A 27,996-nucleotide genomic window follows, 5' to 3' on the forward strand; every position below is an offset into this window, starting at 1 on the left:
CAAATTTTTGAACAAAAAATGCATGAATAGTAATATAAGTTGCACAGCAGTCAGATTTCATTATTACTCTGATTAAACAGACTGCAGGAGCTAACTCCTGTATCACAGTGCATCCCACAATAAAGGAAGCCTCATGCATCCTTCATACAGTGACAGAAAACATCATAGCACATAAGCTCCAATTCTACATGCTAATTCACTACTCAATGGCCAACATGGACATGCATGTAATTCCTCCAGCAGTAGATTTAAATGAGCCATTGCTAGATTCTCAGAATGGATCACCTGGGTTTGATAGGCTTAAAATAAAGATACCACAAATGTTTCTTCAGGATGCCACAGAAAAAACACGTTTGGTGCTGTGAAGAATCTTTCAATAGATGGCTTCCTAAATAACTGCTTCTGTAAATGAGATATCTATGTGAAGAACCTTTTTTAAGAACCACCATATACACCAATTAAGGTTTTAGGACTGTAGCCCCAAGCCAAGGATCCTTCATTTTACAGAGTCTATGCACTTCACAGAGACAGACTGAAATCTGTTTACGCTAACTGTATAGGCAAATCTGCAGTAGTGTTCTGGCTAACACGGAAAGCACAGGCAGAGGGAGCTCTGAGAGCTCCAGTCCCTGCCACAGATGGACGGCACTGAGTCTGGCGCAGCGCCAGTGAGCGAACAGATTGTCCGTCGCCGAGGCCTGGAGGAACGGTAGCTCCAGTGCAGATGGGTGTCCGAAATAGACCAGTGTCAGTTCTGCTCAAGTGTCCCTGACCTGGCACACGCTCTCTCTCCCAGCTGCTTCCTCCAGATCCCTCCAGCACACACACACACACACACACACACACACACACACATATACACACAAATACACACTCCAGCGGAATACAAAGCCATTCATATCTTTAAAAAAATGCCTTTTTGAGAGCTCTAATAGAAAAGACGCAAATGCTCTGACTATGAAGGAACACAGAGTAAAACATATGACTGCAACATTCAATTTAACATATCCTTAAAAAGTGTCTCATTTCATGCTTGTTTCTTGTATTTGATTTTTTTTCTGGGGTCTATATATCATTGCTGCATGGTTTTATGTCCCCGTAGTCATAATTCATTTGTAGATGACCATTTTCCAACCTCTCTTGGGCTGGAAAATGGTCGTCTAGAACGTGTCTTTAAAAGACAGATATAAATGATCTATTTTCTGACTGGATGTCTGTATTCTGCTTCATTCAAAACGCAGGATATATATGGTCAATGTATTTGTTTTAGTCTTTATGGACTGAATGGAGTGAATGTTTTGAAACTTTAACAATGTTTGCATACTACAGCAAACTTTAAAAAAAAGTGAGGAAAATTCATTTAACTCATGCAATCGTGCTTTTTTAGACATTTTTTGAGTCTACTGAATAAATCTGAAGTGATTTTTCCACCTTTGTATTTTTAACAAATTGCTATAGGCTGCCACTCTCTGCCTCTCCAGTCTGTTACTGCTGAGACTCAGCCTCATTTACATTGATATAGATAAGGTTATCTATGATATAGACTATTTTTTAGGCGTGAGAGAAAATGAGAGACAGACAGAGAGAGAGCGCGAGAGGGTGAGTAGCGGGTGGGTAGGCTCAGGCTGGCAGAGTCAGAGTGCCCATGGCACACAGGAGAGCAGCATGGCGGGCAGTGCCAGCAGAGTCTGTCTCACAACACCATCTGTGAAGACCAGAGAGCACACAGCACTCAGCGCTGCCTACAACCCCCATACACACACAGACTGCCAGCTGCCCTCTCTCTCTCTCTCTTTCTCTCTGCCCTCCTCCTTCTGTCTCTGTGCTTCCCCTTCTTGCTATTCCACTTTGCTTCTTCCAAATGCAAGCATTTCATCTCCACCCATTATCCTCCATTTGTGACTATTATCTCATTCTCCAGAACCCACTCTGACAGCAGCGTAACATGACAGAGCATAAATTGTGCCAGGAAAGTGAATATACATACAGAAGCACAGAGAGATACTGTAAGTACACTAAAAAAGTAGTTTGATGAATTTATTTCCACAAAACATAATTTTTGCCAAAAGTAAGTAAACTGAAAGATAAAACTGTGATGATATTATCATCTGTTTATGTAGAAATGATGTACATAATTGAATTAGTGTTGCACCAATACTGACATTGTATCAGTTGTAGCACCGGCGATGAAACAGCAACGATGAAACAATGCCGGTAGTGTGGGCCTATTCATGCTTTAGACAAGCAGTAGCAAAAACGCTAATGGAAAAATCTGTAACACCAGTGTTTCGAGGGAAGGCAGGACCAGCTGGGATATTTCAATACATTAAATATAAAAAAGCATTAAAAAATTAAATAAATTTGATGTTATCCAACCAGTAAATGCCATTTGTTCAAGCTTAGTATGTTTTATCTGTGACACAATATTTATAGGCACCTATTGAACAGTTTAAAGATTAAATTGAGTTATCAGTAGCAGCAGGATCAGGTATCGCTGTTATTGGAAGGGAAAAAGTAGTATCAGTGCATCCATAATTTGAGTCAAACAAATTCAAAGCATCGCTGTTTCACTGTACTGTACACCCACACATAATTGAGCTAATCTTTCATCTTTTAAATGATACCTCAGCATAGTTTGTAAGTTGAAAGTGGCAAAAAACGAAAGACTTTTGAAGCCTCTCAGCATAAAGGAGTTCCTCTAAGTTCAGAAGTACAGCCAAGTGCATGAAGGAAACGAACACTGAAACACTTACATAAGTACTGTACAGCCTGTATTGGAGTTAAACACGAGCAAAGGCCAAAATGCCCCCATAGTGGATATTTTTGCCTCTTAAAACAATAAAAGAACAATGTTGTAAATGTAATAAATCAGTGTAAAAATGAAAGCCCTAACAAATATGCTCATTTTTAGAGAAAATGGGCCACTACTGTAAATACTACTGCAATTCATATGGAATGCAAGTATTCTGATTACAGTAAAATGTTGTTTTATCTTTAAAATGCCCACATACATATATATATATATATATATATATATATATATATATATATATATATATATATATATATATACGCACACTACCCTGAGTACAGTACAGTGCGCTCAAAGCTGTCCCACCTCACCTGGCATGCTGGAGTGATAAAGCCTGCCCGGAAAACACAGTATCCAAGTGCCCTCTCTCTCTTTGGCTTTTTCTCGTCCTCCCTCTACTCTCCTCTCTTTCTCACTCTGGGTGAGGGGCAGATGGAGAACTGCCACTAGACTCTCTCCTCTCTGAGCACAGGGATGCCCAGAACTAACGGGGGCACGTGTGGCCACAGGGGCCTTGCGCTAACACACACATGCTCACACATACAGAGTCCCGAGGCTGAGACAATGACAGCCAGCACACACACACACACACTGCCCGCCTCCTCTACTGTCTCCTCCCAGCTGACCTGAAACAGCCATACACTACTGAACAAGATCACGTGAGAAAAAAGAGAGAGAGAGGAGAAAGAGGGGAGGAGAGAGGGAGAGAGAGAGAGAGAAACAGAGAGCCCAAGAGCAAGAAGTTGTAGATTATTAAAAAAATAGTAAAACCAAATGAATATACAGAATATAATGAATACAGAAGCAGAAGGGTGGCTCTAATTGGAAGGTCAGAAAGAGACACATACATGATTAACATTCTCTTTACTGTAATATGTGTCACTGTCATATGAAAATCTTGTAACATCATTGTTATTTTTTATTGTTATTCTGTAATAGTAGTAACCTACATTGCCACTGTCATATAAATATCTTGTATCATTACACCAGATTTTATTATTATTATATATTTTTTATTGCTGTTATTCACTATATGAAAAGGCCAGCTGCTCTTTACATTGTGTTAACATTTCATGATGGATGGACTGATAGAAAAGGTCTAAAATTATACTGTACATTTAAAAAAATACAATAAAATCTTGTTACATTAACATATCTTAAATTATTTTACATGTACAATTGTTTTAGAGATATAAGATTCTATAAAACAAATACTGATTTAACTTGACTTTACCTCTTAAAATTCCAGGCTTATTACATACTTATAATATATAAGTGGGTAATAAAGCTTTGGGCCCACCAGTGGCCCTGGCTGTTGAAGGGGTTAATTGACCTGAATTAGACTGAATCAAACTGCATTCATGGAAACTGAACTGAAATGAACTGAAATTAAATGAATTGAGCTCAAATGACTTGAATTGATCTGAACTGAAGTGAATTGAAATGAATTGAACCAAACTGAATTAATCAGAAATTAACTGATGAATAGAACTGAACTAAACTAAACTGAATTTACCTAAACTAAGCAAAACTGAATCAAATCAAATCAAACTGAAATTAACTGAACCGAATTGAACAGAACTGAACTGGACTGAAGTGATCCAAACTAAAATGGGTCAGTGGATGGAGGAATGCAGATAAAGGCAAGGCTGCTAAATGTTGGTCTGAAAGCTGAGGTTGGGACTAATCCTGGGTTAGACTCTTCTCTCACATGCTCCACATTAGCTGTACTGCTCCAAAAACAACAGCATTCAGGCCACTTCTGATTTCACTCACATCTGCTCCTGCTTACGCCAACTTCAGTTCAAATTTTTACTACTACACCCAGATAAAGCAACATCTGAGGCCAGTTAATATGTGGCATGCTTGTATCTGTAAGGGTAGTCAACTCAAGCATAAAAGAATGGACCTTTTTAATGTATCTGATTCATACATTAAAATGAATACAACAGTTGCCGGTACACATCATGTGCAAGGCCTACTTCACTGCCTATATATCTGGGCCAGAGAAAATGTAGGCACACTGCGTTCCCCATCTGTAAGACCTGAGCCGCATCCTTCCTCTAAAACAACACCCTCCTCCCCTGCCCCCGCTCCCCCTCCTCATCATGTCAGTAGCAGATACAGCTGCAGAAGCAGCAGCCTCATTAAAAAAAGAAAAATCAATTTGGAGAGTCCTAACAAAGGCATTCGTCTGCTGCTGCCGCTGCTGGGTTTTAAGTCTCTAGAGTGGCACTCCTCCCCCCCTTTCTCTCCCCCCTATCGCTCTCTGCTCTCCTCCATTCTCCTCTCTCTCTCTCTCTCTCTCTCTCTCTCTTGCTCTCTCCCTCTCCTTCCTCCCAGTCTGCCATCACTGCATGTGATTAACATATGTCTGGGCTTTCAGTCCCTGTCAGCTTGAAGGCATTTCTCCCAGCCGCCTTAAACAGCAGATGAGCTCCATGTGGAGAAAACACTACACAGAGAGAGAGAGAGAGAGAGAGAGAGAGAGAGAGAGAGAGAGAGAGTGAAGACGGGTGCAGGGTCTGAATTTTCCTTTTCCTCTATTTAATAGCATCTCACGCTCTCTCACTCTCTCTCAAACATTTCTTTCCCTCAGCCTTTCACCTCAGCATCACTCCTATCTCTCCCGCTCTCTCCTTTTCCTCCCTCCATTCTTCTATCTCTCTTCTCTCTCCCTTCCTATTTCTCTCTCTCCCTCTTTGGCTGGCTGAACCGTCTACATTAGAGAATTACACAGTGGAAAAACACATCAGTGGTGTTGGTTTGGTAGCCTAAATTCCACACATTACAACAGAATAAAGAGAAGACAAGTGAATGGTTCTGATTACAGATGCTTATGATACACAATGTTCCCCACATTAAACCTGACCGGAGGCACTGTGGGGGGATGGGGAGGTTATTTAAACGTACAGATATCAAAAATTAGCATTATCGTAATGATAAAATCGGATAAACAAAGGCTTCTTTTAACACGAAGACTTAAGTCCATGGGGATGACCACAAGAAAAACAAGATGCTTCACGTCAGTGACACTGTGTTATGCCTCTTTATAACAATATGAAATATTTTTTGTTGCAATTTCTCCAAATGCGATTAAATATATGAGTGGCCATCAATATACATGTGTAGCCTATGTGTGGGGCACCCTGATACACATTACAGTAAAACACTGTACCTATGAAAACATGGCAGCCCACAGAAAAATCAGATTCCACTCTTCTGGCAGCGGATTTACACAAGCAGCTTTCCTTTTTTCTGTGCTCTGTACCAGAGTCATCAGGTTCATGTCATTTAAAAAATCTTGGCTTGGTATTGGTATTGGCAGATACACAAGGTTTCAATATCGATATCAGAAGAGAAAGAGTGGTATCGTGCCATCTCTATTTTTAATGACTCCTGAGGACAACAGGTTCATTTGAATTAGCTTCAAATGAAGCTTATTTGTAAATAATACCAAACATGACTAAGATGCAACCTGTAAAAATAAAACACAACAATGCTGTCTCAACAGTACACAACGCAATACTTCTAAGCCATAGCCACACATAGAAAAAAATAACAGTTTTGAAAAGCAACACTAACGTTCAAAACGGTAGGCAAGTCTAAGAAAATCTAAGAAAATCTAGTTACAGATGCAAACCTCTGCTCAAATGCAAATGACAGTTGAACAAAGCCAAAGCCATCACTTACCATGACACGGCCGCATGTATGTCCTGGCATGTGAGTGTTTAGGTTAGCAGTGTGTTAGCGTGCGTGAGAAAATCCTCTCTACATTCATGTGTGTCCAGCACGTCCAACTACACACACCTCTCTTCAGCACAGTACAAAGCCTACAAAGCCTGAGGCTCCCCTTTGCCCCTTCCTGCTAAACGAGTACATTTCTAAAAAGCTGCCACACTGTTGGCTTTACTTAGAAGCAGACACGCCACGCAAAATAGCCAAGCCTTTTCTTAGCCTACTCTGCCAGTGTGCCTTTTTAGAGGTCCAGGGAGGAGTGGAGAGTGCACATTCGGCCCCAGCCTGATAAACGGCCGCTTTAAGCAACTGGCTGCATTAACAGACTGAAAGAGTAATAAGAAGACAATGAGAGAGGGGGAACAGCAGACTAAAGAGGTTCCACTGAAGCGTAGTGGTTTTTTTCTTGAACTGGAGGAGCTTGTCTTTACCAGGCTGAATGGGAGCTGGTCTGTGACTTTCGTTTTGAGAACTTGATGACCTGAATGGCTGTGGCGCTCAAAATAGATGACCCTAACTAGCTAAAGCATTTCACATAAACATTAGAGGGTAAAGAGAATGATTTTGACTTGAGCTGCTAATGATACAAGATAGATGCACCTCCAATCATACCTTTGAACTAAACTGCAGTGATATGCATATTCAAAATTGCTGCGTAATCAAATCACTGAGATGTAAACAAAGTTACTCAGAGTGGTTTACAATGAGCCACTTCACATTAAAGACATTAATAGTGGTGACAGAACCCAGGGGTCACAATGATTACTACGTATAGTCATTTTATTTACTATCCAAAATGGCCAGTGAAACTACACGTTTTTATGCAATGTTAATAACAGTAAAACAGCAGTAAGTCTAAAAAAAATAACTTTCTGGGGTACTATTTTGCCATACAACACCCTGTATGTACCTCTCTGCAATGAATGGGTTTTAAAAATTACACTTTACGCCAAAACCTTTTCAAAACTGTTGTAAAGCAATGTTAGAGACATCAGGTAGTGTATTCATAACCATTTTGTAATAGCCTTCTGTGTGCTTTTAGACACGCTAACTACTTCAGACGTCTGGTTCCTATCACCACCATTGTAAACAATTTTGACTCTCTAAGTTTCTCTAGAACAGAGCATCTCACTTCAAACCACTCTGAATGACTTTGTTACATCTTAATGACTGATTTACGTACTAATTTAGAAAAACAGCAGAATTCCCCTCTAAGCACTGCTTTAAGCAAGTGGCTGCATTAACAGACTAAAAGAGTAATAGGAAGACAATGAGAGATGGGAAAAGCGTGGACTAAGGGGATTCCGCTGGAGCGTAGTGTCTATTTTTTTCCTTTAACTGGAGGAGCTTGCTTTTACCAGCCTGAATGGGACCTGTTCTGTGACTTTTGTGTTGAGAGCTTTGAGGGCCTGAATGGCTGTGGAGCTCAAAATAAGGAGCCAATGAGCTCTTGATGAATGGTGGTTGACTGCCGCTGCCTCTCTTGGCCCTGATCCCATGAGCTGGGGTCCGGGTGGGTGGGACGGCAGTGTCTGCGTGCCCCCCATCGTTCCGCCTCCAGAAGCCCTGATATATACGCACACATTTACCCCACATATCCACACACTTGCTTGACCTGTGCTGGAGGGAGACGCGAGAGGGCTGTCCTTTGTGGTCCGCTGACACAGAACAAAGGGGCCGAATTAGTCTAGCTTTTCCTCTGCCTACTCCCTGCCTTCGCCCGGCCCAAAGGGCCCGATTTTCCACACAGCTGGAAGCCATTAGTGCTCTATGACGAGAAACCCGCAAGCAGGGCGGCCAAAGAGTATAGCACAACGACAGAAAGAGAGAGGGAGAGGGTGGTGGTGGTGTTGGTGGTGGGGGGAGCGGCCGTCTGTCTAACCGAACCCCTAAAGAGCACAAGTGCCCATTAGGAAAGTGAGAATCGCAGTGTAAATGGCTCAGTTTCAATCACGGCCCCAGCACACTCGGAACACACCGCGGCACGCACAAAGACACTGACAGTCCAAATACAGGAAAAACAAGCTTAAAATTTAATTTAAAATTGAAGGACAGACTTTTGTATTTGTTAATTTGTCTGTTTATTAAACTCAATCACAAAGTAATCACAAAGGAGTACAGTATATATGAATAATTTCTTACTTATAGCTCAGAGCTGAAAAATTCTGTCAAAACTGCATATTTTGTGTATATAAACAGTGTATATCACATTTGTGTTTGTACGTAGAGCAGGACATATTTTATTATTGGGACTGTAACAATATATCGTATTGTATTGTATTCTTCAATATAAGCCAACTCAGTACGCACAAGCACCAAACAATACAGTTGACAGACTGGAGCAAATAAGGAGCTCAGTTTAATATTGAATGAAGCATAATAACAATTACAAAACATAATGAATTCTGTGAATCGTGACACTCTTACTTAGCATGATTCAAATTTGATGAAAAGGTATTGCTGAATGTACAGTTTGTTTTTTGGAAACAAATAACATCCCTTTCCTTTTTCGCAACATTTATCATTTGTTAAAATTGAACCAAACAGAAAAAAAGTCTACCTAATAAAGAAAGCAAACTGAATGTAAACATAGTTCCTTACATAGCTATATAATTAATAAAATAACTGTGTTCTACATTTAGCAGGTACAGCAAAATGATCATAACAACTTTGTACTTGTAAGACATAACATTCTGTAATTTACAGGGAGGGCTGTGATGTTTCATGTCCTGTTTATATTTCTGTCTGATGTGCTGACGGCACTGAAGGACAGAAGGTGGGAGCAGACGTGTGTGTCCCATTGGCCGGTGAGAGGCCGATGAATAGTGCTGTAACTGAGGGTTCGAGATGTTGAGCCATCTTTTCTAGCCATCCGCTCTTTTTCTCTCTGCCCATCCATCGTGCTGCACTGAGTGTGTGTAGAAGCGAAGCAGTAAGAGGAAGATAGGGACAGCCTGTGTGTGCGTGTGTATTTGTGTGTCCAGCTCTTCAGCCATCTGTCCACTCTGGTGTCCCTGGGTCTCAGAGCAGGCTGTGGATGAGGGCTGCTACTCTCTCCTCTCTCTCTCTCTCTCTCTCTGTCTCTCTCTCTCCCTCTACCTTCTCCACATGGCCTTGCTAATCAGCCCTGCCCTCATTCCCTCCTCACCTACACCTACCCTTCACTTAGTGCTGACTGATATTGACAAAATTCAATATGACGATATTTTCCAAGCATATCATGATGTCAGATAATATTTAAGACTGCATTAATAAAGTGGCACCATACTACCGGAACACCACAGACCTGGTATAGCTTGTTTTGAGTGGACCGATTTGTTCGGCTTCTCTCACAATTACGACAAAAGGAACCTCATGCTGTATTATAAACTAGAGGTGCACGATGATACTGTAACCATTATTATGGTGTATCGGTATCAGTAGATAATTGCTTAAATAAATTATCAGCATTGGACAGATATTTAGATTTGACTGATGTTTGAAACTTCCGAAGATTTCATTTTATTTATTCATATTATTACATGTATAACTCTATAGAAATAAACCTTAATAAATTTCTCCATACTGCTAATCCAGGTGAATCCTGTTATCAATTTCTACTATATGTTTATGTATCAGGAGATATGCACATGGAAATTATCAAGTGTCAGCATTGGCCCACAGACCCCACATCAGTGCAACCTTATGGGAATCTTACCCAGATAGAAACCTGCTTTCCAGAAAGGAAAACAAGTAAAACAAGAATTTCTTATTCCAGCATAACAAGAATTCCTCATTTGTCATTATTGCTATAACTAAAAATCAGTATGGCCGCACCATTAATGTTGGCACGGATGATTTACCGCCCAGCATTACCTGCAACTGACGCAACAGTACACCATTCAGTGTGTATGCATTTGCGCTCCTGAGTTGAGTTAACTGTAGCAGAGGACGCAGGCAGTTGTGCTAAAGAGAGCCAATCCCTCTCCTCTTCTGCTGATTCATGAAAGCCAATTATCTCATCAGTCACAAATCAGCTCTCTCGTTTGAACAGGAGCCAAGTCGTGCTCGCCGCGCCGCCGCACTGCTGCCTGAGGTGGGCTGAGCACCAGCACTCCTCTCTCAAACACGCAGCACAGCTCATTTATCAAACCACCCTCATGTTTGATAGAATTCAGCATTCTATCTATTTTTTATGGAGGGTGAGAAAGAAAGGGAGATAGAGACATGGCTCAGTCCACTAGGTTTGCTCACTAGGTGGCGCTAGTGGTACACACTTCGCTAGGTAAACCTATCCTGAAAAAAACAAACATGCACACACACACACTGACACCCACACCCACACCCACAAACACACATACACAGTTTCATTGTGTTATAATAATTCCTACATCCACATCACACAGCGTGCACACATGCAGCGCTCTGCTTCTCAGCACATTTACACACTACAGAGAGGCTCAAAGAAATCCACACTGAAAAGAAACATACACGCAAACAAGCGCTGAAATTTCACTTAAGTGTAAAAATTTCCTGCTTAATCATTTTCTCTTATCCATGTTATTGAAAGGAAGGACTGCTGCTTAGGCTTGATGATATGGAGAAGTAGGGATGGGCATTTCAGTTGTGATTCAATTTGATATTTGAAATTGTGAGGTATTATATGAAAAATATTCTAACAATAATTTAAAAAAAGAATAGGAATATTAAGGCTACAAGTTACCACTAGCCGGCTATGCATAACTGTACTAAATTGAATCAAGACCCAGACCACAAGTCCACAGTAGGTGCTCATGTGGCTTGAAAGTTAAACAGATAAATACTAATTGTCTGTTTTTACCTCAGCCAACGTTACTGTCTATTCACATCGTATTTCACCTCATACAAAGCACTGAGCTTGTGAAGAGTTTTTGAGCTGACGCCAAACCTGATAAATTCAATGAATGATATTAGTTGTGCTTCAGCTCAATCTGATGTTCCTCAGTGCTTTTCTATGATGCTTATTATGTGCTATAGCTGTGCTTTGTACTATCTGTTACCTGGCATCAGATGGCACAGCGTAAATCATAAGATGCAGGCTCTTCACTTCCCTCTGGTGGTGTATAGAGTTCAGACAACTCATGGCTAAACCTTAGAGACAAGCTGATTTGCATACTGAAAATCCTAATTTACTCCTCAAGTTCTCAAACTATTTGAATTTTCCGACTCATCTCAATTGGGAAATGATGACTATCAAGTGAAAATGTCAAAAAACGCACCATCTATGGCTTTAAGATGCAAAAAAAAAGAAAGCATATATGTCTCGTAATGTATTTCTTTTCTTTTTTTAATGTGTAGTCTATGTCCTATATCCGTCCTGATAAATTGTCAGGACTCAGAACATTCTACAGCAGCACTAGGTAGCATTTTTATGCTATGGTCGTGCTCACAAACAGATACAGGTGTGCTGCTGCCTTCCACGAACGGAACATGAGGGTACCAAACAAAGTGAGAACAAAAGTAGCTTAGCAAGTTAGCCAGTTTCTGACAAGAAACGCAAACAATTCCTCGGGTTTAAGCAGGCTATACTGTGGTGTTACCACATTACTTGCTGTGCTAAAATGGATTACTGTAAAAAAGTGCTGTGAGACTCCTCAGTCTGTAGGTTAATAGCAGCCTCTCAGGCAATACCTGTAGCACCTTTCTCCTATGAGTGCTGGATAACAGCTTGCCTCCCACCACACGCGCACCCCAATACTATCGTCAATCAGCGATGGCTAGGGGGCGTAAGTGAACGATGGTATACTGCACACAATCTCACAAGCCTAGTGCTGCTGTAACTTGTCAGTTATTTCTTTTAGGTTATCTACGGCACACACTGAAGCGAGAGGAAAAAAGGGAGCAGATAAGACCAAAAAGTCTCATCAATCTGTTATTTTTTCTTGATATCCTCATCACTAATAACAAAAAGAGAGCAAAAACAAAACAGGAGGAATCTGTCAGTAGGGCCGGGGCTGGCTGGGGGGGGGTTAGAGAGCGAGTCCAACAGGAACCAGCCATTCCTGGCCCAGCCCTGTTCCACACAATGGCCTGGAGAATGGAAGGAACCGCGGGCCCGGCAGAGATAGGCTGCTGTCAGGAACCAGGACGGACAGGGCCCGGCCTCGCCGGGCAGGATGTCGCTGCCGTGGGACCGCGCGGCCCCTGATATCCCCCGTTCACACACTCTCTCCTCCAGGCCGGCCGGGATGTTTTGATCCTCAGGTAATTAAAGTCGGAAGCCCCAAGGGTGGGCAAGCTGGTGGCCTGACCTCCACTGTCCTGCCGGAGAGGCCAGCCCCTCTATCTGCCTTCCGCAAGCCCTGCCTAGGGCATCAACAAGCCTCCGCCAGCCTGCCCTCTCTCTCTGGTACTCGCTGTCCCCATCAAGGAAGACTCAGCAGAGGAAAAGAGCTGCTCAGCGCTCAGGAGTTCCCCTGCATGCCACTATTCTAAAAACACAACACTAACCGGAAGAGATACCCTCCCATCCCACACTCCATGAACCAAGAATGTTGTTTGACCTGAAACTGAAAATACGTCAACATAAGCTGCAAGTGCATGTTGAGTAAACAGTCTGCAGGCAGACACTACTAGGGGCAGGCAATATGATATTTATCATTGCCATGACAAATTGCTGTGGAAACGTGATGATAATGGAATCATATCAGTATCGGCAGATAATTACTTTGAAGATTATTGACATAATTTTGACAAATATAGTTTACATTTCTCTGTAATGTTACTCCAGACAGATTTGGGCCCAATTTCTTCAGCTTTTGTGTTGGCATTGGCAGATATGTGAATGAAACACATAGATCAGATCGGCCTACTTTCCATACATCAGATATCATCAGTGCTTAAAAAATGTTTAATTGCAAAGGGAGCATAATTAAAATTTCACAGTAGATGAAATATGGAATAAAATTCATTGCACCAAAATGTTTTGATAGTATTTCTTAAGTCTGGTCTTACTGGTTCTTTTTGTCTGTTCCAAATTATTAGACCTCAGAAAAACTAAATATCACAATGCATATTGCGCACTGTGAAAACAGCACTCAGCCCTAGACTACTTTAATTGACAATGTTAATATGTAGCATAAATTAAGCTACTGCAACTATTTTTCAGGCTGTTGATCCCACAGCAATGCTTTCAAATTAATACTATCACTAGAGCTGCACAATATGTTATCTGTTAATTGATACTGCAAATCAGCCCTTGCGATTACAATATCTGCAATATGCAGATTAAAAAATTCTTTCATTGTATGCTGTCAGCACTTATTAATGATGAATGCTTCTGTATGTGTCAAAATAATGCAGGCCTATCCTTAGTATTATTACATCAAGAAAAAACAAGAAATGTTTTAACATATAATACTTGCAATATGTTTTGCCCTTGTTTATCATGCCCGTGTTGATGTTTTATTACAGGCAGCAAAACTAAATATCACATATCCACAAACCCAGAAGCTTGGATCTGACAGGTGACATCATAAGTAAACAAACTTCACACATATAAATAGGTTATACACCTACTGCCCCAGCAAACACATTGAAGGTCGGCTGAAAAGTATGCCTAAAGAGGAGAAGATGAAGACTTGTGGCAAAACTGGCCCACTGACCCGACAGCCTGGCCAAGGCCAGCTCTGGCCCACTTCACCTTGCTCCATGCCACACAGCGCCTCCGGCTGCCCAGCCCGCTGCTGTTGCCATGACAACAGGCACTGCAGATATGTGGTGAGGTGAGCAGCCCTGCCGAACTGCAGGAGCACCCACAGAGCAGCGCCCATTGTGTGTGTGTGTGTGTACAATACACGAAATAAAGTTACCCTCTTCACCGGCGCAAGAGACAGAGTGAAAGAGAGAGAGAGAGAGAGTTAACAGTTGCACGAGAAGAGCCTCAGAATCAGAGAAACGTATTGCCATTAATAAAATATGGCAGCAGGCGCGGCGATGGATAAGTTATGTTCAACCTCGCCTGAATCAGAATCGCCTCATGTCTGACTCGTAAAATAAAACACTGTCTCACAGCATATGTGCACCATTAGCATCCCTCGCCCACTGCTAAGAAAGCCTCTTATCCACTAAATCAAACCCGCAGACGGCATGGGGGCTGATGAAGGCGGGGGGGGGCGAGTGAGGAGAAGAGGGAAGGAAAGAGAGAGAGAGAGGGGCCATGGAAAGGAGAGAGAGAGAGAGAGAGAGAGAGAGAGAGAGAGGAGAGAGAGGGGGTGAGTCACCACGAAGATGATTTCAGGTTTTCGCTATCTTCCACTTCACACAGCCATGGGAAGCCAGGGCTGCAAGGCCGCTCTCCACAGCTGAGATAAAAACAAAACAAAACAAAACAAAACAAGACAAAACACAAAATCCAAAACACATAACAAAAAAGAAGACATCGCTTCTCATTTTGAATTCACTGTAAATCACACATAGCAGCCTCTCCATCTCGCTGACATAAGAAGCAGTGAGCGTCTCCTGACTGTGATTTCACATCAACGCAATGCTAATTCTGCAGGAGGGGAAACAATAAAAGTGCTGGTAAGGGTACACAGCACATGTGTGGCTCATATGGTTTCTGTTCTTCGAACTGCAGAGTGAAAAAAACACAAACACATGCTGCAAACTCAATCTGCTTTCCTTTAGGCATACGGGCCAGAGTAATAGATGCAAAAAAAAAGAGAACGACCAGTAAAGGTCTAGACATTTCTAGGGGTGTAAAGGTGAATACAATTGATAAATTTGGTTGACACGATACAGTGGTACACTTTTCAATCTGCTATATGTTAATACATTTATGTTTTCATTTTCAGTTTATTACAGCATTCAACATTATAAAAGTACAATATTTTACAATAACGCACAAGACACAAGCTAATATGCAAGAGTGCTTTTTCTCCCTGCTCTCGATTTTAAAGGGGAGGACATTTGCAGAGGAAGCATGGTCTGCCCTTGTTGTGGACTTAATTCTTTGGTTTTTGTTATATTTATTGAGCACTTTATTTGCTCCAGTCTGTTGAAGGTATTGTTTAATATCTGCATGTACTGAATTGAGATGCTACTGAATGACACATTACATTGTTTCACTCCTCAGTTTTCCTACAGCAGTGTTTGAAAGGAATGCTGTTCACACATCCAATAAATGATAGAGATCTACAAGAATGACATGTTTTTAAAAGATACCTTGGCCCAAGCAAGCCCTAGTTGCTTCAGCATTACTGATGCATTTTCAATGATCTCACAGTGCAGATGATTTACTTCAGTCACACCACTGCACCAAATACAGCAGCTTTGAACCCAATGACATTGTATTATTAAATACAGCAGGCCTTCTAAACTGTCGTTGAACCATAATTCCAGGAGGGAGTCTTAAAAATACATTACAGTGCTGAATATGGTATACAACCACAATCTCGTCCACTCAGTGAAATTAGGAAACAAACCCACACATCTAAACATGATCTCATGTGATCCCTCTGACTTTAACTTCTCCCTTTTCCATTCCTCCTCTGCTTTCTCTGCTCCTCCCTGCTCCTATACTTCTGCGGCTTCTGGCACAGAGGCTATATGTCTGGTCAATAGCTCTCTCTGTCTCTCACACAGACACACACATAACCGTCTCTCTCTCTTTTTCTCGTTGAAACGCTCTCCTGCCCCTTGCTTTCCTGCTCCTCCCCTGGTTTCCTCTGCTGTGTCCAGACTAGTCCTGGCTTGTGCTGATATAGGCCCAGCCATCAATCTGTAGCCCATGACAGTGGCACACAGTAGGAGGCCCCACCCAGCTACATGTACCCCTATTTTTTATGGCTCTATCTCTGTCTGACCACTCACACCTTCCACCCTCCCCATCAACCCTCTCACCCAAATTCTCCTAGGCTCATACTCACAAAGCATCTCTGAGCAGGGCCACTGATCTAAGGTCAGACGTACAGTATATGTCCAAAGGTTTCCACCCCTTCCAATTAGTGAGCAGGTTGTCAACTGAATGGGATGCTCTGAAGCAGCCACACATGAGCCTAAGGTCACCATGCCCAAGGCCAAGCATCAGCTACAGAGGCATAAAGTCGGGATGCACTGAAATTACGAAACTTAAAGATTTTTAGCCAAGATGGTCCAATAGAACACTTTTCAAAAGGGTCAAAATCACTTCGCAAATAATTTTAAATGGTAATGAAAGTCAGAAACAGGGAATGAAAATGCTCTTTTTTCATTTTCTCTTGGACGGTTTGAACCGTGAAAATGTCGGCCATGTGGAACCTTTTCATGGTTCAATGGACCTTAGACAAGCAATTTGTAAACACCGTTCATGCTGACTATAAAGAAGAGCTATGACACCTAGGAATTTTCATTTCTGTTAATCACTACTATAACGTAATCTCTGGAGTGATACAGCTCCATTGAATATCTCTGGGATCAATCAGAGTTTGTGATCCAGACCTATTCATCCAACATCAGTGCCTGACCTCGCTGAAGCTCTTGTGGCTGAATGCAGTCAAATCCTCACACCAATGTTCCAACACTAACAGGCTGTAGAGGCTGCAGCAACGAGACACAAACTCCCTTTTCCATCCCTAATTCCCTTGATTTCAGAAGAAACGCTGGATGAGCAGCTGTCTGCAAACGTCTGGACGTATAGTGTATATGGTCATCTCAGTCAAAGAAAGGAGTGCTAGATGATATGTGAACAGCATCCCTGGGGTCAGCTCTAGCCGTATTTAATCCCCTCTCGCTCCCATCTACATTTCACACGCTGTCATGCGGTTTCCAGCCGGATCAATGCCTGGCTCGGTCTCTTACAAAGGCACTAAACACTGACTGAAGCCCATTCAATAATCACACTGACCCGCGTGTGTGTCTCGTGCGGGGACTATAGTCCCCCAGTCTGCCTCTCGGTCCACTCCTCATCGACCATAATCCACTCTGCAGCTTAACTCTATTTCCATCTCATCATGTGTGATAGTGCATTCCCAGAGGCCCTCCAGCTCAGTCACAGTGAAAACACTTCCCTTTTCATGGCACCGAGGAGCTCCCCTCCCACCCCTCCAGCCCCCAACCCTCGCCCAGAATGCAGATAAATAATTGAAAACAAGTGTGGGGATTTGCCAGATTGTAAGCTTCCTTTCATATGTTAATTACGCACAAACAGTTGTTTTGAATAAAGGCATTCTTGTCTCTCCCCTCCTCTTCGGTCCCCAAATCCTACAGGGAGAGAAATATGGTGCCAATCGCAGATAAACCCCAACTCTACATTTATAGCTCTCTAATCCATCACACGCACACACACACATACACACAAACAAACACAAACATGCAAGCGCCTCCAGCACTCAGCTGACGCAAAGGGCCTTTTCAGAGAGTAATGCTTGGTGCCGCGTGGCAGGAAGGGACCAGGCAGGAGCCAAAGGGATCTTAATAAGCATGCCCCGTGTTCGTCTCTTCAATCTCTAATCAGCCGTTGACTTTTCCGTTTGCCTCGTCATTAAAAGCAATAGCCCGAGGCCATGCGCGCCAAACGCATTTGTCTCTTTAGCAACGAGGACCTTGCGAGGCTGAGGCTGGAGAGAGAGGCGCGTGTCAGCGATGCGTGGTGTGTCCCTGCTCCAGGTGACACATGAGGACAGCGGCTTTATCTGCCCCACACATCTGCCTAGAAACTGGCATTCAGCAGGCTGCTGCTGTATAATAGCTGCCATGTGGCTGTGAAGAAGGATTAAATGAGTGAGCAGTTCAAATACTGTGACTTGCACGGCTTGTTCTGATTGCTGTGGGACAAAATTTTGAAGGTGATGCAACAGAAATATAAGGCAGTTGGCACAATCTGCAGGCAACACTGTCCAACCCTGAGATAACAGATGTCTCACATGCACACTGACATTATAGTGTAGGAGGAGTTGGTGGGGTGAAAAAAAAAAGGTTACCAAACACAAAATCTCAGTTGCACCATTATATTCTATCCCTGTGCAGCTGTGAATTATTATGTGGACAATTTAATACTGCCAAAGAGGAAATAGCAGATTAAGATCATATCTTTGCAACACTGCCAAAGTGTGCGCACGTTCCTCCGAGAAGGGGAACAGCTCGAAACAGACGCATCCTTTCATGTGCCAAATGAGACGGCTGTGAGCAAAGCAGAAAGAAAACTGCTGTCTTCTCTCTCTCTCTCTCTCTCTCTCTGTTTAAAGGTATGGGAGGCACAGACAGGGCCGCACTTAAAGGGATGAACCGTTCCCATCACACTTGTGCACCCCTGAACGCCCTGAAAGCCAGTCATTTGTCCAGTCGCTGAGGGAATATTAAGACCAGACCAAGAAAGTCTTTACAGTTATGGAAAAAATGAAGCGAAAAGAAAAGGAAAACACACAGCGATGCACAAACTCACCCTCTCCCCGAAAGAAAAAGAAAAAAAAGTTATTACATTTTGTGAATGGTATGGAGTAATGGCAAGCATATGTGGAGATCTGCACTCAAAGCGGTAGTCAAGACTAAGCTAATCGCACTAGCAGAGCTGGGAACTCTTGTCCTATAAAGAATACTTGTTACTGAAGTATGGCGCACTAAACCAGATGTTGATAAAGAGACATAAAGACAGATGGAAAAGCAATTACTGGCACACACAAGACACCCTGAAACAACTTAAAACATTTCTGACCTTATAAGGCAAGATAGATTTATATGCTCTGCCATTTTATTGCTTCATGAGAAGCCCTTCCATGTTCGGAGTATGGTCTTAATCTCGACTCCGCAGTGCTGCTCACCGCAATCTGCACTTATTTAAACACTGGCACTGGGGTGTATTTTGGAAGCGATAAATCAGAGAGGGACTACAAGGGCATGAAATAACACTCACTGCAAATCCATGCGGCAGGCACTCAGAGTTCATCTATACCTTCCTCATCTCTGCACGTTAAAACACGCTGGTCAGCAACTTTACTAGTAGTGCACTGCTCTGCAAAATCGATGGATACTAACCTGATGCAAAACCTTAACATGCTTTACAATGAGCAACAGCAGTTCAGTGATACTAGCTGTGACAACTGCTCTTCTTATGGTTCTTCAGACAACTTCAAGATCATTTCTAAATGTGTAATAGTGAGTAAAGCTGTTCTTACTAACAATGAATTAATCTTTTAAACCGCAAGGGCCCACATATAAGCCTTCAGTTTAAGGGGTTAAAGCCATCTTTCCTACCAAACGCACAATGCTGTGAGGAGATAGAATGGTTCTATGGGTCAGGCAGCAGCCACAACCTCAGGCCTTTAGTGGCTGTGTCACGCACATAAAGGTTAATTGATACACTAATCCTCTTGGTGGGTCAATACAGCATGGATCACTGTCCTCCACTCACTTCATCGAGACCCCTAATGATTCCCTCCTACTAAAGAAAACTGCCACTGAAAGTGGAACTGCTGGATTGCTTACAACAAGCTTCATTTGGTCATTTTGATGTGATTTCTGTAGGATCTCAACTCACAGCAGGCCTGGAGACAGTAAAAACGGTTTAAGCAGATTACGACCTTTGGTCATAACCTTTCAAACAGTGCTGATACAATTAACAGAAGGCAGCTGATATCGCTCATCTTCAGTGTTTACAGTCACATTTTTGCATTGCAATGTATTCTGTCATGATATATTGGTACAGCCATGTGTTCTAGGGGTTGGTGATGTGGGCATCTTAGCTAATTGAGGCTGAAGAGAAGCTACACTTGGTTGAAGCAGTCGAAGAAAGCCCTGGGAACAGATCAGCCAGCTTGTTAACTCTCTTCTCATGTGTGCAGGGCAGTGACTCGGTGCACAGCTTGTGCCGGAAGCCCTGACCATCCTGGCAGGGGGAATTCCTTCCAAGCAGTTTAAAAAAGGCACATGAACAACCGTAAACAGGATCCAAGACTCGCTTTGCTCTCCACCTCACGCTTTCTATGAAGTTCACACACAAGCCTCTGAGGGCAAGTACTTAAGATCTGTATCATCTTCCTTCATTCTCCAATGCAGTCTCACCTTACCAGTCTGGAAGTGATCCCACCTGCCTTGTCTACTAGTATGTCACTACAAAACACAAAGAAAAACACTAAGATGGTATTTCTTCTGCAACATGGCAGTGTATCACCACTGGCGGCTCTTTTTGATGGCTGACATGCTGTTGTGTTAAAGTGGTCTCTTCAGTCTTTCATGGAGAGATGGTGATAACATAGGGAGATAATGCCAAGTAATTCACCACAATTCCCTATTCATCTGAATACACTTCTAATGCGCCAGGGGTCCTGCTCCATTCAACATCAAGCTGCAACAGCCGTTTAACAAAATGAACCCACATTGAAAAGAAGAGGTCCACCCCCCCAATCCACCCCCACCTGCACTTCTCTTTACTGCCTGTTTTCTTCCGTCCTCCATACCTCCTCCTGCCTCCACCACTTTAGGACTGTTTTATGAATTGACTCTGGTGCAAAATAATTGACGTCGGGCATTCATTTCCGAGGCGCCTGCTGATCGTTTGGCAACAACACAATCTTCCTGTGAGCTCCTCCGTATTGCTACTGTCCCACCACAGTGTCTGTGACACTACCTGCCAACTGCAGATAGGCCCCACAGCACTCTCAATCCATTTTAAAATAATTCAGTCACAGAAAGTAACAGGCCATTTTAAATAGGCTATGTACAAATATATATTTTTATTATGATGTTATTCAATAGCAAGTTTGATTCTCTAGCAGCGGAAAAATTCTCAGTAGGGAGTTTTAAACATGGTATAATGCTTATAGACCATAAAGTCTCAGTGAAAATCGTGTATGACAATTATGTTCCATTTTTTGCCATTTATCCACAGCTAGCAAGCGATAAGGGCAGTTCTATCCATCCATCTTGTTCTCTTTCTCTCTTTCTCTGTCTCTCTCTCTCTCCTTTTCTCAAGGCGCTGTAATTGACTGAATATGTCAATATGTGAAGTGAAAACACAGGGACCTACTGTCTCTGCTTATTGATCCGGAGCTCTTGAAGGAGTCGAGCCTTCAGGGCGCAAAACAAATCTTAATTACACTCCTCTTTACTGGGCCATAGAGGCCACCCTTTTCATAAAATACATATCAAAATCCATATATCACATTTATTATGTAAGAGCAGCCCATAAATCAGAAATTGGGACCAGAACAGATAAGACACCATCACCCCGTGAAAACAGAAGAACAGTACAGGTGTGTGCTGTATAGCATAATAACACTCTTGTACAGTTCTGAAGGCAACAAATGTTCCTAACTAACCATCAACCATGCGTAAGTGAGCTGTACCTACTATTTCTGCTGCCTCCTCTGCAGCTTGGCTGTGGTTCTCACTGACCTTTGCAGAAAAATAAAAAGGAAAAAAAAAACATCCTTTTTATGGAGGGGTTTTATGGACATCCAGCAAGAAGCTTAGTCCATCCCTCAGCAATTGTCACCTCATAAAGAAAAGAAAAAACCCTAATCAAGCCATTACACGGCCCATATTCTCCACCAATCAAGCCTTTACACAGATATACCAATACATAATGCCGGTCATCTGCCATTCTCACCTTCTCTGTGACTTAAAACTGCCCTGGATCCACAGACCAAACCCAATTACAGATAACAATGTGCTAATCTCTGTTCCCAGGGAGCGAGGAGCTGGGCCTGGAGAGGGTTAGAAACTGCCGCAAGGCTGACACACATGCCAGATACAGCCTGAACGACAGACCCTGTCTTTCCTCTCTCTCTCTCTCTCTCTCTGCCCTTTCTCACACACTCAACCTTCCTATTCCCCCTTACCCAACACATTTGCACGCCTGCATGCCCATGTGCAGCCACACGCACACGCCCCTGCCATCCTAACACCTTCACCACCCTGAATCTTTTACCCTTTTACAGCTAATCTTTAAATGTAAATTCTGTGACAGGAAAATAGAGGAGGTGCGAGATAACAGGTTACATCTTCACTCCTGCACTGTTATCGCGTTCTGCATCACTGAAAAGCACCTATTCAATAAGATTAGCTTCTGGCAGAGTGCACGGCGACACACCGCGGCTTTGTATTCATTAAACACACATCCCCGGCTTATCTGAAATAAAAAAGGGGCTTGTCAGGATGGCACATTGTGTGTGAGTCTGAGGGGAAGGCAATGTGCATTAGGGCGATTACAATATCAGCCTGGTCCAGATGGAGGCAGGAAAATAAACAGAGAGAGAGAGAGAGAGAGAGAGAGAGAGAGAGCAGAGGGGGAGAGCAAGAGAGAGAGAGAGAGACAGAGAGGGAGAGAGGGAGAGGAGGGGAAGACAGGGAGGTGTTTTTTTGAATGTGCGTGACTGTGTGAGAGAGATTGTGTATATTATGTATGGATGCGAGAGAGAAAAATGTGTGTGCGTGTGTGCATGCACATGTCGGGGTAAGGACGATGGAGAGAAAGAGACGTTAATTGGTAAATGAGTATGGGATTAACAAGAGAGTGAGGGAGTGAACGAGCGCGCGTATGAGAGGGAGAGAGAGAAAGCGAGCGAGCAAGGGCAGGCAGCCAGGACACCTGTCAGCTGGAGCAGTGGAGCAGTGTGTTGTTTGGTTAACCCTGGACCAACGCTGGCTCCTCACTAGCTCACATATAGTCTGTAGCCCACAGCAACTCTACCACAGCCTCTCTGCTCTGCAAACGTGTAGGAACAGCATTTCCTCACCGTTTTATCCAAACCATGCAACTGTATTTTTTCCAGTTTTCATTTTTTGACACTATTTAAAAACAACTGCTGCCCATACAAAAGATCCAAAATGACTTGGAATAAAACCTTGTTCTATTAGAGTGCACGTTACCATTTTGGAAATAAAAGATTAAGTTATGACAGCGATGTCTTGCTCTTGAAATCTAGATCTAAGAATCACTCTGTTTGCCTCAATGCGTGTATTCATTCATCCACATTTTCCATAAATACAATACAAATTATCCAACAATTGAACAATATATTGTTTCATTCACTCGGCCTGAGCTGCTCTTTAAAAATTAAGACAATGGGGAAAATGTATATCGTATTGTACTGAGTTTATTGTGCATTATTGTAATGCATTATCATTACATTACATTCCATCCTCACACTCCTTCACTCACTCATCTCACTTGATGTCGGCACGTGATAAAATTCTATAACCAGCGGTCTAAATTCCTCTTGCGAATAAATTTGTAACCCATCAATGCCTCGTATCGATCTGAAGCATAGGTTCTAGGAGATGGCATCCACATCAATAATTCATTGCCTGCCCTCCGCAGCAACTGATGTCGAAGCAAATCGACAGCCCTCACAAAAAGAGGGCTTTATCCCTGCACACAAAAACATCTCCCAGCCTTCACTTCCAGCCGTGGGTCGAGTGTGTCAGCAAGTCCGAATGTGGTCTTCAATGAATATAAAGAGCCTCATACATGACAAAGCTAAAAAAAGCTTTTTTTTTTTGCAGTGTACTGTTTCTAAGGTGAATTCCCTAAGAACACAGTCTACAGGGTGAACATGACTGTAATTTCAAACAGCAGACAGCATCATTCTTTTTGGATTGTTACAACAGCTTAATATCACCATTCATACTCTCGACCTACAGACCACGGTCAATACAAAGCATTTCTCATTGCCAGATTTGCTCTAAATGTAAACTTGGCAGAGAGCAGTTTGACTGCCTATTTTCCCAGTCAAAGTGGACAAAGACAAATAAGCAGACCGATTAAACAAGCTAAGTATTGGTGCAAGAGTATGATGGGAAAATGAGTTCGTTTATATAAGGGGTTAACGATTGGGTGACATTACTAATGAAGTGAGTCTCAGACTACACTGATAAGATACCTGGCTTTTGGCCAGAATGTCTGTAGTTCGTCACCTAAAAACACAGTAAGTATTCAACAGCAAATGTTTTGGTGCATGCATATAAGGTGAACGAAAACCACATTTTTCACTCCAGTACAACAACTAATACGATATATTGTCTCAAATAAACATAATGACTCGGTAAAATGCTTTTCTGGATGATGACAAAAAGAAATGTGCATCACTTTTAACATTGCTTCTATTTACAGTTAATGAGAAAATAACCAGCATGTTTTTTTTTTAATAAAAATAAAGGGTTCTTTGGAACCAGTATTGGTTCCCTAATGAACCTTTCAATTCAAGGTTCTTTAAAGTACCATTGCTGAAAATGAGACGTGTGGGCATGAAGAGCCTTTTTTAAGGTTTAAAGACCCTCCACATTAATACAAGGGTTCTGTATCGATCGACATTTTCCTAGAATGATACAAAGCCAAGAAACATTCAGGACCCTTCATTTTTAAGTATAACCATAAAATAAATACGTAGGTATAGTCACACTTTAGCACGCCTACAGCAACATGCACTGGTGTAGGCACTGGACCCAGCAGGCTGACCCTCTCTTCATTAGGCCATGGCCGTGTCTGGTTTCATGCGTTTGACCCACATGGGGCCAGTGGAAGCGGGGGAGAGGGGAACAGGTGTGAGGCAGGCCGGCTGGTGGCTGTGCAGATGGCCTCAGCCAGAGGACGATGCTGTCTGCTTCTGCTGCCCCAGCCCAGCCTGGCCTTGTGCTGTTTAAACAGCCTCATGGCCAGATAACACACACACAACACTTATTTACTGAATACTCACCTCCAGCCAACCTGCTTCATGTTTGACTTTAATTAAAACTGTCCCTCCAATCTCAAAGGAGAAAAGTGGACACTGACAGCACTGAGGTGGTGACCAGTTTGATATTGAGCTCATATTGTTCTTGTCAGCACTGATGTACATAGTGCATCACAATCTGTCAGAGCTATGAGGTACAAGACACAGGGTACGACCAAAGAAAAATAATTATTGACATGACAGTTTATCTACAACAAAATACAGGCACTTACGGACTTTGTGTCTAACATTAGTAACTGCCTAGAATACGACGCTGGCTTTTTCAGTGTAAAATGAGGGACTTTTACAGGACAACGTTAACATATCAAATGCAAGTCTAACAGATCCTTTTTGTCCATGACCCAAACCGTGAGAACGGTTATACAGTTTACAGACAAAACCCTCAGCAGCCTCACCAAATACCAAAGCTTCTTTTTTCATCTGAAAAGATACACTGATCGCCACAGAGACCAAGTTCCCAGGGAGAGAGGAAAAAAAATATGAAAAGCTTTTAATTTCAAGCAGCCCAAAGCCACGTCTCGCTTTAATTTCTCCATCTCCATCTCTCTCCTCAGTCATGTGAAGGGAAAGTGGAAATAAAGACCAGGGTGGATCGGAGACCACAGTTGGACGGCTGTGAGGGCAAAGAGCCGTTTGCAAATGCGGATGGTCTGAAGTGGAGGCGGCAAACTAACCAGCAGTATTTGTAAAGCTCCTTAGTGTCTCTTCTCCCGGTTTAGGACGCATGAGGTCATATTTCCAGCGTTCAGAGGGGAAGGCTGACATGTGCTGGCAATATAAAAGGCGTTTGGCTTCAGTTATTATGGATTATGGTTGTCGCAGTTGAAAGTGGACGGTAGTCCGTCTAGTTTAGTACAGTCCTGGTTATAGAAGGGATGGATACTGATCAGTAGACTGATTTGACTTAATGCACTTCCATTAACACAATGTATTGGAGATTTTATGGAAGAATATTCACATAAAACCCAAAGTGTGTATGTGGCCATGTGGCAGTGCATTAATGTGGTTTACTGGCATTCGACCTCACTGCAGAGGTAATTATGTACATTTTGGTCTTAGTTATGTACCTAACATACAGTTTAAATCTACAGAAACCTGAACACATTAATATGAGCTAAACAATGATGTCATTCAAATATTTTTGATCCAAAATAAGAGAGAAGGCAAAGGGGACATTTCTACAGAGTGTTAGCTAAGGTGCTTTTTAAAAAAAAAATGCTAAACAGAAAACACGATTTCAGCTAGTTTTTGCACATCTGAGGTCATTATATGTGTTATGTGTAGTTATTTTATTCAATGTTCACCTCACTATTAGTAAAAACGTGAATTACCTTCTACCTTTTAGTGAATTAAAGTTGTAACGAATGAAAACCGTTAACATGATAAACAGCAAAAGGCAAAAAAAGGCATTAGCGAAAGCTAACGTTAATTCAGACTGCTAGCGTTAACGTTAGCTCTTACGGTGAGTTAAATAAAGCTCATTCACTCCTTCACATCTCACACTTTAACCCCAACAAATAAGGTTAAAAATGAAATATTAAAGACGGTAAAGTGAGCAGCCGTTAGTGCTGCTCCGGCTGAGCACCACAGGATTAGCTCAGAGATGAAGCGAGAGGACACCGGCGCTACTTACACTGAAGAGAGGCTGAAATTCCCACCATGCGTTACGCCGTTAACGAGGGCAAAAATATTAATCCCCGGTCCAAACGGTCCGGTAATGTGTCGTTGGTTGTGTTAGGTGAAGTAAATGAGCGTCAGTCCCGCCGGCTGGAACCGACTTTAACGGTAACGGTTCCCTCAGACGCGTCAGAGCTGTCCGTTAAACTCCAGCGAGGCGAGGAGCTTCGAGCGCCGGTCCAAACGGCCCGTCTGGTCGCGCTGCTTCGCGTTTGTCTTCGTTTCGCTGCGCTGGATGAAGCAGACTGAGGCTCAGTCCGGTCAGTGTGAACCGTGTTTAACGCTAACGGTCGAGGTTTCCTCCGACACGTCACAGATGTCCGTTAAACTCCAGCGAGGCTCGAGGCGGCGAGATTCGAGCTCCAGTCCGCGCGTGACAGAGCGCTAAAGCCCCGGTGGCGGGTGTAGGGGTGAGGGTGAGTGGGTCGGGGGGCAGGTCGGTGTCTCGCGCGCGCTGGTCTAGTCCACTTTTTCCCTCTTCTGTCGTCCTTTAGCGGTGCGAACGAAAACAGCACGGAGCGGTTTCCTGTGCTGGACGCACGAGCGGTCAGATGCACAGCTCGCAGGATGCGCGCGAAGGGAGAGTAGCTCCGTCCGTGGCGCGCGGGCGCTTTTGCCTCCTGCTCAAGTCCGCGAGCTCCGGGAAGCTCCAGGTGCGGAGTGGGCGGGGCTTCGCCGAGAGAGGGGCGGAGATAACAGGGAGCAGCTGAGGGGGAGCAGAGAGAGAGTGAACTGAGGGAGAAAAAGAGGGGTAGAATGAACAGAGGAGAGAAAATAAATTACGCCATTTCTGTTTTGGGGAAGATGAACGTGTGTTTATGTGTGCTGCACGCGCTCACTTTTTCTCTGTCTCGATTTCTTTCTGTTTTTCTGTCTTTTTCTATTATCTCCCTTTCTCTCTTTTGCTTTCTCTATCTCTCTCTGGATCTCTCGCTCTTGATTTCCCTTTCCCTCTCTATCTCTCTCTGCTCAGTAGTGCTTTATTGGCAAGCTCTCTCTCTCTCTCTCTCTCTCTCTCCTTCCTTCCCTCCCTCCCTCTCCTCATCTCTCTTCTTGTTCTTTCTCTCTCCTTCTCCTCTCTCCTTCTCTTCTCTCTCTCCTCTC

General features: G+C 42.9%; 1 protein-coding gene across 2 annotated transcripts in view; it reads right to left on the reverse strand.

The window, feature by feature from the left end:
* The window catches only part of runx1t1 (RUNX1 partner transcriptional co-repressor 1), a 68,018-nt gene extending 40,520 nt beyond the window's left edge, over nt 1–27,498 (reverse strand). For both annotated transcript variants that reach the window (XM_036566262.1, XM_036566261.1), the window contains exon 1: nt 26,849–27,498. In XM_036566262.1, the coding sequence (XP_036422155.1) occupies nt 26,849–26,876 (28 nt within the window). In that variant the 5' untranslated portion in view covers nt 26,877–27,498. The remainder of the gene's footprint in view (nt 1–26,848) is intronic.
* Between the last annotated feature and the right edge of the window lie 498 nt (nt 27,499–27,996).

Source organism: Colossoma macropomum, unplaced genomic scaffold, assembly GCF_904425465.1.
Source record: "Colossoma macropomum unplaced genomic scaffold, Colossoma_macropomum, whole genome shotgun sequence".
Lineage (NCBI taxonomy): Eukaryota > Metazoa > Chordata > Actinopteri > Characiformes > Serrasalmidae > Colossoma > Colossoma macropomum.